General features: G+C 49.6%; 1 protein-coding gene across 5 annotated transcripts in view; it reads left to right on the plus strand.

Moving 5' to 3' along the window:
• The window catches only part of DAPK1 (death associated protein kinase 1), a 170030-nt gene extending 157923 nt beyond the window's left edge, over window positions 1-12107 (plus strand). For all 5 annotated transcript variants that reach the window (XM_025984176.2, XM_072763568.1, XM_072763546.1 and 2 more), the window contains exons 22-26: window positions 1020-1217; window positions 2171-2309; window positions 3747-3867; window positions 6902-7090; window positions 9579-12107. In XM_025984176.2, the coding sequence (XP_025839961.1) occupies window positions 1020-1217; window positions 2171-2309; window positions 3747-3867; window positions 6902-7090; window positions 9579-10811 (1880 nt within the window). In that variant the 3' untranslated portion in view covers window positions 10812-12107. The remainder of the gene's footprint in view (window positions 1-1019; window positions 1218-2170; window positions 2310-3746; window positions 3868-6901; window positions 7091-9578) is intronic.
• Window positions 12108-14728: the final 2621 nt, after the last annotated feature.

A 14728-nucleotide genomic window follows, 5' to 3' on the forward strand; every position in this document is an offset into this window, starting at 1 on the left:
CAGCTCCTCCCCAACCCCTCCCCGCCCCGGGTCAGGCTCCCCATGCTCCCCGTGCTCACAGAACCCTGCACACTAAAGCCTCAGGTGCCAGACTATTTATAGAGTCCTGTGCTCCTGGAGGAGGCCCCAGAAGAGCCCTTGGACCTCCCAAAATGACTACTGACTGAAGAATTTCTGGCCCAAAATAAACACCAAAAGGAAAAATGAGGGAAAGGAATCCTGAAATCTTACAACATAAGTGGGCCTGCCGGGTCACCCCAGGGGTTCATGGAGGGGGTGGTCACTGTCCTGCTGAGATGTGGCCATTAGGGCCAGGGGTGCCCATGTGTCTGGAGGGTCACTGGGAAATTCCAGGTCCCTTAGAAACCACAGAGCCTCACCCACAGTCACTTCCAAGAAAGGCCTCCATTGCTCAGGCATGAGGGAGAGCTGCCCCCAACACTAGGGCAGGGTCGACCTTCGACCCTGCTCCACCCTCCACTGCCCCCCACACTGGGTGGCCTTCAGAAGCCCACCCTTCACAGTGCTGCCCACATCCTGCAGAGGCAGAGCTGCTCATCAGCTCTTGCATCTTTCACCTGCACAGGTAGCCTGCTCACTTCGGACCCACCTGAGCAGATTGCTTGCTCACCTGTGGAAGGTGAATGTCATCCTTATTGAACCAAAGTTAAATTACATATCTTGGTGACTTTTCTGTTCCACATTATATAGCCTGTTGTGTTCAGAAAAGAATTTGTACTTATTTGAGGATGTAGAATCCTATCACACACGTTCTCAGTCTGTGTGTGTATGTTGACGGAGACCCAAGGTCAGCCTTTGGCTCTGACCCCTTCCCTGTGGGGAGTTGTCCCTGTGGGGAAGGTGGAACATGTGTGTCTCGAAGGTGTGTGTGTCTCGCAGGTGCATAGATAGATGGGCAGATGCTGAGGGCGGTGCTCTCTCTCTCTCCACAGTCCCTAAGTGCTCAGGACAGTGGTGACTGGCTGTTGCTGTTTCAGGTAGTAATCTTCTCTCCGTAGGAGTCGGTGATTTCAGTGTGTGGGAATTCTCCGGCAATCCTGTATACTTCTGCTGTTATGACTACTTTGCTGCAAACGATCCCACGTCCATCCACATCATCGTTTTCAGCCTGGAAGAGCCCTACGAGATCCAGTTGAACCAAGTGATTTTCTGGCTGAATTTCCTGAAGTCTCTGGTGCCAGTTGAAGAACCCATAGGTGAGCTAGCACACCCCACTGTGCCCTCCCCAGGGCCCTGCAGCCGCCCTGGTGGAACTACAGCCCGGGGCCAGCAGCAAGGCTCCTTTGGCCTCTCCTTCCTGTGGCAAGATCCTACCTCTGGCCGGTTCCCAAGAATCAGTTGCCCCCTTCGTACATAGGGAGTTTTTACAAAGACCAGGAGACCTGCCTCAGAGACCGAGTCTGAGCAATTCCTTGAGAGTCGTTTCTGGCTCTCTCCCTGCACCTTAGAACTGTGGTCACTTTTGTTGGTGGAAGTGGAATTTGTTCTTTGATGGCCTCTGCGCCTCCACCTTGACGGTACGTGATGGAGAAGCAGAATGAGCCCTCCTTCATTCTGTAGTTCCATCAACAACTGAAGGGACCATACGGAGTGGACGTGTTACCTTAACTTTATTTCCAGACCAGCAGCATGGAACCTTCCTTTGCTCCCTTGTACAAAACAAAAAGGAGTGGCCTTCTTTTCTGGAAACTGGACTATCAATTTTTTTTCTTTTAAAATCAGATAATAATCAAATAATTGGCCTTAACCTCCTCAGGGTAACCCGGCTCTGCCTCTTTCTTTCACATTCTTTTTGATGTTTTCTTCCTAAACCTCTGTGCAGTTCAGGGGACTGTCCCAGCCTCACTGGCTATTTCTGCATTCAGAGGGCTTTCTTTGTCTTATAAAGACCAGAGTTAGGTTTCCCCTCACAAGACAAGCAGGGCCCACTTGGAGGAGTTCTGAGCAGCCTCTCCCAGGTCCAGTGAACAGGCTCATCCACAGGTTGTCCAGACCTAGGCCTTCTCGGGGTCACCCCGCACCGCAGGCCCGGGGCCCTCATGTCTGAGAGCAGGCTGCACCCCCAGAGGCCGGTGTCCCCTCACCACCTGGGGATGCCGGCAGCCAGGGAGGAGGACCCACCTGTGGAACATCTGCTTTCTGCCCCCAGCCTTCGGCGGCAAGCTGAAGAACCCATTGCACGTCGTCCTGGTGGCCACCCACGCTGACATCATGAACGTGCCTCGGCCAGCGGGAGGCGAGTTCGGATATGACAAGGACACGTCCTTACTGAAGGAGATCAAGAACAGGTGAGGGCGTCGCTAGATGCAGGGCCATCCACGGAACTCATGGGCCCCGGACACAGGGAGCAGAGGCCTCCTGTGCTGGCTTGGCTTTTGTGATATAGTTTTTATTTTTATCAAAACAATGAAAACAGGGACACCTGGGTGGCTCAGTGGTTGAGCATCTGCCTTTGGCTCAGGTCCTGATCCTGATGGAGTCCCACATCTGGCTCCCTGCAGGGAGCCTGCTTCTCCCTCTGCCTGTGTCTCTGCCTCTCTCTGTGTGGGTCTCTCATGAATAAGTAAATAGAGTCTTTTTTAAGAAAGAATTGAAATTGTAACAAATGCAACAGACGTCAAGAGCACAAGATAAAAAACCCACAGACTTTGCTCTTCTTTCTTCACTTCCTGGGACCACTGCCCAGGGGGAGCTTCTGTTAAGTGTTTCATACATTAATCTTCCACTTTATGGAGGAAACTATAGTTGACAAATAACAGTATTAGAGATTTCATGTCCACATTGTGGTGACCGGATGGATGACACTGCGCCCATCTAGTTAGTGAGCACATACATCCCCTCACATCTCTCTCTCTTTTCTCTTTTTTTTCTTTTTTTATTTCTTTGGTGAGAAAAGATGACTAAGTCCAACACGTAGTGAATGTCAGTCATGTCCTACAATGTCATCCACTGTTGTTACCACAGTTGACATAGATCCTCAGTTCTTTTTGTTGCATTACCTCTTGGCTCCTCCGATGACTGTCTTCTTCCCACTGAGCAGTATTTCTCAAAGTCTGTGTTTCCACTCATGAGTGGTTCGTGACAGTCACTGGTCAGACCGACCTGGTCTGGAAAGGGGGATGGGCCGGAGGGGGACCTTCCTGGCAAATATTCCTGTAAAACTTCTGTTTCATTTATCAGGATGGATGTGCACAGGTCACAATGTAGAAATGTGTATTTTTACTTAGTGTCTGTCAAAATAATTTTGAAGCTGCAGCTCTATATATTCTGCTGGGAATTCAAATTCTTGGTTTATCTACTGCAGACACTTCCCGTAGTCCTCCTGACAGGAAAAAGAGGGCTCGTACTGATATTTTCCATCTAAGGTGTGGCTGTCCTGCCCTTTCTCTGCTTTTACTCCATCGCCCTGCGGTGGCCACTGTCCTCCTAGCCTGCAAGGTAACAGCATAGGCCTCACCTGTTCTGAAATCTTCCCATACTGTGTCCCTGCTGTTTGGTATAACTGGGGCCACTCCCCACCCCTCCACCACCGTCCTAAGGACTCGGAGCGTGGGGGTCACCACCCAGTGTAAGGTGACAGAAGCCAGCAGGAAGGGGGTGGCCTTTGCAAGGTCATAAGAACTTTCTGGCTTCAGACCAGCTTTTCAGGCCAGCAGGAGCCTGCCGTCTGTGGGGACAACTGGTGGGACTGCATCACCTTGATGAGGCCACTGCTCTTCCCTTAGGTTTGGGAACGATCTCCATATTTCAAACAAGCTCTTTGTTCTGGATGCTGGCGCTTCGGGCTCTAAGGACATGAAAGTACTTCGAAGTCACCTGCAAGACATTCGGAGCCAGATTGTCTCGGTGAGTGTGCTGGGAGGCTGCAGGCCCACCTTTGCTTAGACCATCCGGTCACCCCGGAGCTGGCCTCTTTGTGCTGTCCTCTTGGTTAGGTTTGGTTCCCAGGGGTCATGGTAGGAGGCAGCTGCACGGCCATGTTTGCTGTGGGAGGAGGAAAGAAGGATGAGAATACGGAGGTGGCCTGGAGATGAGGGGGGTTATGGGCATAGGGGCCACATTACAGTGTGTAGGATTCTGACAGCTTTTGTGGCCAGTCTGCAAGTAGCACGGCCTTTTAGAAATCACAGAACCTGGGACACCTGGGTGGCTCAGTGGTTGAGCATCTGCCTTTGGCTCAGGTCATGATGCCAGGGTCCTGGGGTCAAGTCCCACATCAGGCTCCCTACAGGGAGCCTACTTCTCCCTCTGCTTATGTCTCTGCCTCTCTCTGTGTCTCTCATGAATAAATAAATAAAATCTAAAAAACAAAACAAAAAAACAAATCATAGAACCTACCCAGAAGTGACTTATTGTGAAATAGTTAGACAATGCAGAGGGGCACCTGCATGGCTCAGTCGGTTAAGTGCCTTATCTTGGCTTCAGCTCAAATCTTGATCTCATGAGTTGTGAGATGTAGCCTTGAGTCGGGCTCCACACTCAGTCTGGAGTCTGCTTGAGGATCCTCTCCTTCTTCCCTGCCCCTCAGTTTTGTGCATGCACTTGCACTCTCTCTCTCTCAGATAATAAGTTTAAAAAAAAGAAAAAGAAAATGCAGAAAAATAGAAGAACCATCACCAGCAAAATTTATTGAAGGACATAAAAATAATAGATGCACAAATGGATGACACTGGGCTCTTGGGCAGCAAGATCTTATTCAATGTTTGGTTTTCCCATATTGTGTAAGCTTGGTACAGTCCCAGCATGCATCTCCTGAGAGTGAGACAATTGGGTTGGGTATTTTACCTTAAAATTTCAGTGGCAGCATAAATAAAACCTATTATAAAGGCTGTGCAATTAATAAATCCAAAATCAGTAACTGAACAAGTGGAATAAATTCCTGTAGAAATAATCCAACATCTATAGAAACTTAATAGAAAACAGAGATTGAAATTTTGAGAAAAATATCTCATCAGTGATCTGACACAACTGGCTGTTAGTCTAGAATGAAACGAGATTGAATTCTACTTACTGTGAATTCCAAAAATAAATTCTAGGTTGATAAAAACTTTTAAATGTCAAAAAGAAAAAAGCCCACAATATCTTGAATGTCTTTTTAAAACAATGTGGTACTGCCTTGGAAAAACCTTTCAAGCAATATAGAGAACCCTAGAAGTCTTCAAAGATAGCATACCTATCTGACAACATAAAAGCTGACATTTCTTTTCTGGCAAATAAATTCCATGAACAAAGTTAAAAGGTGAAATAGACTAGAAAAAATATTCTCTGTGCCTCTGACCCGTAAAAGGTTGCTAATCTATGATACTCAGCAAGTTCTCCCAAGCTGATGGGAAAGGGGTTAGCATTCCAAGGGCACAATGCTCCCTGGAAAGTTCCTGCTGCCCCAGCCTGGATGTGAATGCAGAGCATGTGTCCCAGCCCTGGTGGTGGGTGGCCTCTCTCGAGGGAAAGCTTACTGCTTCCGTGCTGGGAGATGCTCCTGTGCACACCACCATACTCCAGCCACGTGTGCTTTAGGAATCTTGAGGAAGATTCAGGGCCCTCCGGAAGCCTGGCCCTCAACCCAGTCAGTGGGGAGTCATGTAGTGGCACTCACAGGAAGCCGGTCACAGAAACCAGGGATGGTGATCGGGAACGTGGTCTGTGAAGGACCCCAGCACCTCCGCACCAGGGGGCAGTAGGGCCTCTGCCCTGGGCTCCGGGGAGTCCCTGGAGAGTTTTGAACCAGGGCCTGGTGACATTGTTTGCTTCACAACCCCCACCCTCAGCTCCTGAGGCCAAGCAGGTGGAACCCATCACACAGACTGCCTGTTTCCCTGGGAATTTTATTTTATGAATAGGGAGTGGGATTTAGCTGACTCTCTCCTCCTGGGGCACCTGGTGCTTGACTGCGATTCCTGCAGCCCCTGGATGCTGGGATGCTGCTTGACATAAAGGTAGAATTCGAGAAGGGACTGCCTGATAAATGATGCAGGGCAGTGTATGGCAGGTGTTTTTAATTAGGATGGTGTGCGGATTATAGGAGTCTGTCATACACATGATTTAGTTAATCAAATTGAAAGATTAAAAACCTATTTCAAGGGGAAAGGAGGGGATGAGCAAAATGGGTGAAGGGAGGTGGGAAATGCAACCTTCCAGTCACGGAATGAATAAATCACAGGAATAAAAGACACAGCATAGGGCATGGAGTCAGTCATATTGTAATAGTGTGTGGTGAGGGAGGTACTACTCTTGTGTGCTGAGCCCAGCGTCACCTACGACTTGTCCAGTCCCTGTGTCACGCACCTGAAACTCACGTAACATTGCATTTGGACTATAGTCAAATAAAATTTTTTAACAATTTGTTTAAATAATTTAAGAAAAAAATATATTTCAAGCCCATTACCAAGAATTGGTCTAATTTAAATTGTACTTTTCACAATGGTCCCACGGATACCTAATTTGCTGATAAAAACCCACCCCAGTATTGCTAATGATAGTTACTCTCTTTTCCTCTCCCTTTGCTCATAAAGTGACCATGTTCTAGCTAAAGGAGTCACTCCAGGGGAGGGACGGAGGAATGGAGAGAGCAGAGCATTAGGGGCCAAGGAGCACTGTGATGGAGTCTGTATAGTCCACAAGGATTGTTGTGAAGCCTCCCCACTCTTCTCCATTAGCAGCAGCAATGAAAGCATCTATGCCATTTTATGCTTATAAATGGATTTTGCTTGGAGGCAACACTATAAAGAAAAGAACTGGCCCAGTGTACCCAAAACCTCACTAACTCGTCCCAAGTATTTCTTGCAACAGTGCAGAAAAGAGCGCCGTCCTTTCTACCTGGGCTTTTCCTGGGGAGCCCCTGTCGGCTGCATGTTGATATGTCCTGCCCTGCACGTTCTAGGTCTGCCCCCCGATGACCCACCTGTGTGAGAAGATCATCTCCACTCTGCCTTCCTGGAGGAAGCTCAACGGGCCCAACCAGCTCATGTCTCTGCAGCAGTTTGTGTACGATGTGCAAGACCAGCTGAACCCCCTGGCTAGAGAGGGAGACCTCCGGCGCATAGCCCAGCAGCTTCACAGTGCTGGCGAGGTAGGGGCTGGGGCCTGGCTGGGGTAGTGACGTTGGGGATGTTTTTCCGTCCCCACTCCGAAGGTGCTTTGGGGCTAGAGAGGCAGAGTGGAAATAGCCCCAGGACCCATAATCTATCCAGACACGTGGCTGTCACACGGAAGCCCAGGTGATCTTCTGACCTGCAGTCTCTGCTCCCCACACACACACCCTGAGAGCTGTCCTGTGGTTTTGCTTGGATTTGTTTGTTTTACATCTTGTATGAGTTAGGGAGCACTGATCCTGCTACGCTGGGTTACTGGGCCTCTCCTCTCTCCTCCTGGGGCACCTGGTGCTTCACTGCGATTTCTGAAGCCCCTGCATGCTGCTTGGCATAGGCTGCTGTGTGCTCAGACAGACTCTTGGGTTCACAGATGGTTGAGAAAAGGCAGTGATGAGAGGATGTCCGGAGACACTGAGACCCAGCAAGCAGTGTCCCAGCAGGTGACCAAGCAGTGGGACTCTTTACTCCTGTCTTTGTGGCATTCTGCACTGGGGTGTGGTGTGGGAATGCATCTAATTGCATCCTATTTCTGTCCCCAGAGAGGGGACCTAGCCTTTGTGTTCCTCCATCCTGTGACATCAGGGGACAGTTTAGGCTAGTCTTGGGCCATGAAGAGCAGCTCTGAACATGAAAACCCAGAGGCGGTTCTGAGAATTGTAGACAGCAGGAGCTTCCTGTCCAGGCTTAGTGCTGCTTCTGCCTCGAGGCCAGTTTGTATGGATTAGAGAGGATTGAAATCATGACCGAATCCAGTGACCCTGAGAGCTAGGGTGTCAAGCAGTGAGAGCATGAGCCTCCGAACTCCACTGAAATTACCGGTGATGTACAGACCCCCCGGGCAGTACTTTACAGTGATTGAATCCAAGGACTGGGATCCAAGCTTACATTATAAGATGCTTATTATAAGATAAGATTAACCATAATAATAAGCACGCCCCATTGGCCCAGGATTCCCTTGCCTTTTGGTATTTGACTAGCAGTTTCTAGATCAAGCGTATAATCCACTTTTATTCTGCATCATGCCCCACCTTGCCCTTGAGACTTTAGGGAGTAAGTGAAGATTTGGCAGTAGGAGTAAGGGCGGGAAATCCGTCAGGTGACCACACTCTGCATGGCTGCCAGCCTCCCGCAGTGCTGTTCCTGCCGCCAGTGAGGAAGGCCCAGTGCTTAGGCACATTTCCCCAGTCATCCTCCTGTGGTATCACTTTCCAGACCTTTTCTCTGTGCATTAAAATTTTACATGATGCAGTAATAGAACAATCTGAATCTTTTTTTGAAAAATTTTAAGCCTTCAGAGAAGCGGCAAAAGTAACTCAGAGTCACCATATACTTCATGCTTAAATTAACCAGTTGTTAATATTTTGCTCCATTTGCTTTCTCTCTCTCTCTCTCTCTCTCTCTCTCTCTCTCTCTCTCTTTGCTTAACTTATTTTGCAGATACTGTGACATTTCAGCCCTATATAACTTAGCATGTAAGCCTCCTAGGCCATGGGTTGTTCTCCCACTGGCACAGGGTGGAGGAGGGACAGTGAGGGATCCCCCCAGTTGAGACCAGAAGACGAAGCTGGCAACTCCTTATAGTTTCCACAGTTTTACTCAGGGTAACTTAACCAGCAGAGGAGATGTGGCGGACAACGACCCAATTGCACCGCTGTTCTTCACTAAAACCTTAGTCTGCAGGTTTTAGCTAGCAAAGGGATGCCCAGACGGCATGTGGTGAGATAGGGTCTGTGTGCACCTCACTGACCTCTGACATTGGATTCGATCTCGTGGCACCATGTGTGTGTCAAGAAGGGGAGAGCCTTCCTTATGTTTACAAGAGTATGCAGGGCCAAAGCAAGCCTCCCACCCTCCTGGCCTTGGTGGGCATTTCTCAGGTATGTCTATTAATCTCCAAGAGTCCCCAGAACGTGTAGCTGAAGGCATCAGGGAGTGGATGTGAACAAAACAGCGGGCTAAGAACAGGGTCACCCATGTTACCACAGTATAATTAATTATGTTCCAGAAACAGCATTGAGAGAATACTGCTATTGAAGTTACAGCTCTCGTTCTAGTGTTTGCCACTGATCCGAGTCATAGCTGTGTTTATTCACTCGTGTGTTTATTTGGGGATGTAAAATCCAGTCAAAACATACTCATTGCATTTGGCTTCTCTCTCTCTCTCTCTCTCTCTCTCTTTCCCTCTCTCTCTCCCTCTCTTTCTCCCTCCTGTCTTTCATTCATTACATTGACCCTTTTTTTTTTGAATGATCAAAGGTAGGCTTTTCAGAGTCTCTCTCACGGCCTTCTCAAGCTGGTATTCTGGCCCACTGTTGGATTACTGAGGTCCATCCACATGAATGGCCCGGGTCAGTTTTTGCAACATGTGCGCAGATTTTATCCTTGCTCGGTCCTCTGGTGCTCTGAGCAGCTGGCAACTAGCCCTCTCGGTCCCCAGGCGTGACTTCCTATTGTCCCTTTTGGCAGATTAACATCATGCAGAGTGAAACGGTCCAGGATGTGTTACTCCTGGACCCCCGCTGGCTCTGCACCAACGTCCTGGGGAAGCTGCTCTCCGTGGAGACCCCCCGGGCCCTGCACCATTACCGGGGCCGCTACACCGTGGAGGACGTCCAGCGCCTGGTGCCCGACAGTGACGTGGAGGAGCTGCTGCAGATCCTCGATGCCATGGACATCTGTGCCCGCGACCTGAGCAGCGGGACCATGGTGGACATCCCTGCCCTGATCAAGACGGACAACCTGCACCGCTCCTGGACAGACGAGGAGGATGAGGGGAGGGTCTACGGGGGTGTGCGCATCGTCCCTGTGGAGTACCTCACCCCCTTCCCGTGCGGCATCTTTCACAAGGTCCAGGTGAACCTCTGCCGGTGGATCCACCAGCAGAGCGCAGAGGGAGATGCGGACATCCGCCTGTGGGTGAATGGCTGCAAGATCGCCAACCGTGGGGCCGAGCTGCTGGTGCTTCTGGTCAACCATGGCCAGGGCATCGAGGTCCAGGTGCGAGGGCTGGAGACGGAGAAGATAAAGTGCTGCCTCCTGCTGGACTCCGTTTGCAGCACCATGGAGAACGTCATGGCCACCACGCTCCCGGGCTTGCTGACCGTGAAGCATTACCTGAGCCCCCAGCAGCTGCGAGAGCACCACGAGCCTGTCATGATCTACCAGCCACGGGACTTTTTCCGTGCGCAGACCCTGAAGGAGACCTCACTGACCAACACCATGGGTGGGTACAAGGAGAGCTTCAGCAGCATCATGTGCTTTGGGTGTCACGACGTGTACTCACAGGCCAGCCTGGGGATGGACATCCATGCCTCAGATCTGAACCTCCTGACCCGGAGGAAACTCTGTCGTCTGCTGGACCCACCTGATCCCATGGGGAAGGACTGGTGCCTTCTCGCCATGAACTTGGGTCTCCCTGACCTCGTGGCCAAGTACAACACCAATAATGGGGCCCCCAAGGAGTTTCTCCCCAGCCCGGTGCACGCCCTACTCCGGGAGTGGGCCTCCTATCCCGAGAGCACAGTTGGCATCCTCATGTCCAAACTGAGGGAGCTGGGGCGTCGGGACGCAGCGGACTTTCTGCTGAAGGCATCCTCTGTGTTCAAAATCAACCTCGACGGCAATGGCCAGGAAACCTACGACTCGAGCTGCAACAGCGGCACATCTTATAATTCCATTAGCTCGGTGGTGTCCCGGTGAGGGCAGCCTTTGGCCGGGGCGGGTCTCTTTGGACTGCAGAACGGGGGGATGTGGCCCAGCTTTCCCATGGGAAACCCAGGGTGCATCCCGCCCTGAGCCCACGTACCGAAGGACGCCACCCTCCTTTCTGCTTCACCAATTTCTCTGCCACTACCTTCCTCCCTCTCACACATTCCACTGTGTGTGAATGGTCTTTCTGGCTTCAGAACAGACCATACCCTGCCCTTTGGCCATTGGAGAAGCGAGAGTCCCTCCTCTCTGTTCTGGATCCATCTCTCATCCTCCGGCACCTTGCTCCTTGCTGATTCCTTACTGGAATTCTAACTTTCAATGAAATTTTTTAAACTAAAGTATGAGATTATCCTTTAAAAAGAAAAAACGAAAAAAAAGCACACATTTATCCAAAATGTGTATTTATTATAGTCTTTTCCTGGTTAGACCATGTCCTCAGCTCATCTCTTTGATATTTGTAGGAAAGACTCCCATGTATGGAATTCCATTGTATGACTGATAAACAGACAACATGTGAGTGCCTTTGCAGAAGAGGGTGTGTTTGAGACCATCCAGGTCAGCCAGGAGCTGTCGAGAAGGAAACGCTCCCTCTCTGTCCCTTGCTGTCTGCTGATTATCGCCAGAGGTGCTTCACCCTGTTTTTCCCCCCAGTAATTTTTGTGTTTCACTTGGCAAGGAAAGGGGAGGAAGGAGTCCTCTTCTCGAGTCATTTTACAGCCAATGTTGTTTTCATGGAAAGACACTTCCTGTTGCTCTTGTGTCAATGTCCGTGTGCTCGTCCACGTGGCACCTGCAGAACTGTCCCCCTGCATCATATCCCCGCTCATCTCAGGTAGAAGGTGACACAGCTGTAGGGAAGGGAGGCCTGTGGGGGAACTCAGAAGACCCCCGATTCATGGTCTGTGGCAGTCCATTGGTATTGTGCATAGCAGGGGATTTCCAGGTGTAAATCCTGGTTCGGTAACTTCCTATACTTGAAGTCTAACAAGATGAAGGAAGTGAGTTTTCTTGCAGTGATTTTAAATTGTGGTAGAGTTTTAAGTTCATATGAGGAAACGTGTCCTAATTTCTTCTGTCCTGGGAAGCATGTAATTTGAATGTTACATTACATGTGTGTATATGTGTATATATATATATATGCAGTATGTATATACATATATATGAATACAGGTATTTTTACTTAATCTATACAATGTAGTAAAAAGATGTTGGTTTTTCTTCTCTGGTCTCTTTTTTTTTTCTTTTCCTTTTTTTTTAAATATAAATAAACTTTTGCTTGTTGCATTGGATTGTTGGTCTTTAACTCAAAAGGAATCCTGTTTCTCTGTTTCGTTTTCATCCATCAGTACCCACAGAGCAGGGCTAACCAAACTGAGGTCCAGAAAGTCAAGGAACCTAAATTCCCATGTGGAAACACCCAGTTTACTGGGGTGGAAGGTGTTATTACTAAAATTGGGGATGGTACAGGGAAGTGGGAAGAGCCCAGATGGTTTTCACATTTGTTCTCACTTGAGGAAAGGTGTCCCTTCCATTGTCCTTGCGTGTCCCAAACATACATGGAATCCTTGGGTCCCACCCAGGCACACGGGGAGCTTTCTCTGTCTTGTACAGGGGTGTGGGGAGCAACCCACAGGAGGGAGAGAAAACCTACCTCAGAAGATGCAGAGCCCCTGCCCTTCCCTTGAGACAGAGCCCCTGGCTGCAGGCCATCGCCAGAAATGCCAGCTCTGACCTGCATGGTAGCGCTGAGTGACAAAACCTGCATTTAGTAAAATCTCAAAACAGTTTTGGAAAAAGAAGAAAAAAGATGAGAAGGAAAAAGAGTGAAATGGTAATGGTGATTTTCTCTGTGGAGCTGGGAATACAGTTCATTTCTGCTTTGCCCAAATCACCCACCGTAATCTATGATATTATGATGAGAAAAAGAAATAGAAGTGAAACAAAGCTAAAAGCTACACATAGTCACGCCTGGAAAGGGCGGCACTGAGACTGAGGCTGTGGTTGCCACTGTTGTCTTGCGTCACCTCACTTCACTAAATGGTCCTGATGGTCACTTCACTCTCCCCTGCTTCAAAGAGAGCGACACAGGGGAGGGACGTGGCTCCAGGCACCGGAACCCAGAGGTTGGTCTGGCAGCATCTGCGTGTAAAATCCCAGAGAAGGATCTGATCCCACCTGGGTCCCGGGGCAGCCCTGCACACAACATGGAGGGAGAGGAGATGGAGTCTGTGATGGCCTGGACCCGGGGACCCTGGGACAAGATTGAGGCAGGAGCCTTTCTCTCTAAGAAAGATGCTCTGGTAACAGGGAAAGGGGCAGAGGGAGGATGCTGGGCAAAGAAAAGCAAAGCACTGCCAGAGTCTTTATGCTCTTGTTTCATGCAGGTTGGCACAGGTTCACAAGATGTGGGCCTACCTGGGCTCCTGAAATGTTGAAGCCATGGTAGGAATCGGTACAACCCAAATGTGAAGGGCTCGAGGACCACGGAGCTCACTGCCCCCACCTGGGAAAGGCCGTGGGAGCCTTTGGGGTCTTGAGAGCATGCACCCAGGTGAGGCTGGAACTGCCTGGCAAAGTCCCACCATGGTCACAGCCTCCACCTGCTGCAGGAGGGAAGACAGCAGAACACCGCTCACCTCCTGCAGCCACAGAGACTCAGATGGTGCAAGGTCCTAGGAGCCAGAAAGACAAGCCTCTCATGGGACCCTTTTTCTTAGTGTCGCAGTGACGTGCACTTGGGAACATGCCCCTCACCCCTCTGGGTGGTGCTGCCCCTTGGTACAAAGCCCACTGCTGGGCTCCCTTTGGTGCCTGGGGTCTCCACACGGAGAAGAGTGTCCCAGGGACCGAAGCCTTTATGGCCTGGGCTGGAGGCCACTGGGGGAGTGTGACTGGCTCCAACTCTGGATGGCACTTCTTGAAAAAGAATCAAAATTGAAGGCGGAGGTTCTGCACGGTTAGCAGAAAGGGGCTTAATCACAACTGTAGGATTTCCTGAAATGACAAAACCACATTCGGCCCCATCGATGTCCAGAGTCCACGTGTGGCTTACTAAACCTTGATGGTGTGACCCTAGAAAAGCCTCTCCAAAGTGAAGGGCTGACCTAGCTCTTCCTACATAAACAGTGGCTATGTGCCTGTCAGGAGGTAAGGTTGATAGGTCGTCAGGAGATCTGAGCTTACAGTGGACATCTGTAGTGAAGGGTTAAATATTTCCAGTTCTGAAGATGAAGACTTTCTGTAGCCGCATGATGGTGGCGGTGCACAGCCTTGTGGGCGAGCTCGCTGCCCTTGCACTGTAAAGGTAAATGTGGCTAAAATGTACAATTTGCCACCATTTACATAGAGAAAATATAAAAAGCTGGAACATAAAAATATCCAGGTAACAATAAAGCTTAGAGAGCAATGTACAAGGTCATATATTGCGTTTATAGCATCCAGCAAAGCAGGCTTCCAAAAGAGGGGATAGAGAAAAAGTTTTTGTCTTGGAAGAATTTCATGTTTCTAATAAAAAAAAAAAAATCTTTAAAGTGGTATCATAGGAAGAACAGGTAAGAATTTAGTTAGGCTTTTCTCTTTTTCTTTCCAGTACAGTTTTTACCCCCTCAGTTCCATTCCCACATTGGAAGGCATCATTGACTTTTCAGGACCTTGAATTCTTGAGGACTTAATCAGGCCAAACTTTATGACGAGTATTTGTCATCTGATGATTATCTCCAGACCTTTGCTAAGCTCCCATGGTGGGCGCCAGCCTGGGGCTCAGCACAGGGACACAGAGACAGGTGACCACGGGCCTGCTCACCCAGGCTGGGCATGGGGCTCAATTCCACAGCTGCTCAAAAATTGGCTCTTAGGGGCTATTTCCAGAGACTGTGCTGGGCTTTGGGTGGACACCTGAGGGGTGA

The sequence above is a fragment of the Vulpes vulpes genome, chromosome 1, assembly GCF_048418805.1.
Source record: "Vulpes vulpes isolate BD-2025 chromosome 1, VulVul3, whole genome shotgun sequence".
Classification (NCBI taxonomy): domain Eukaryota; kingdom Metazoa; phylum Chordata; class Mammalia; order Carnivora; family Canidae; genus Vulpes; species Vulpes vulpes.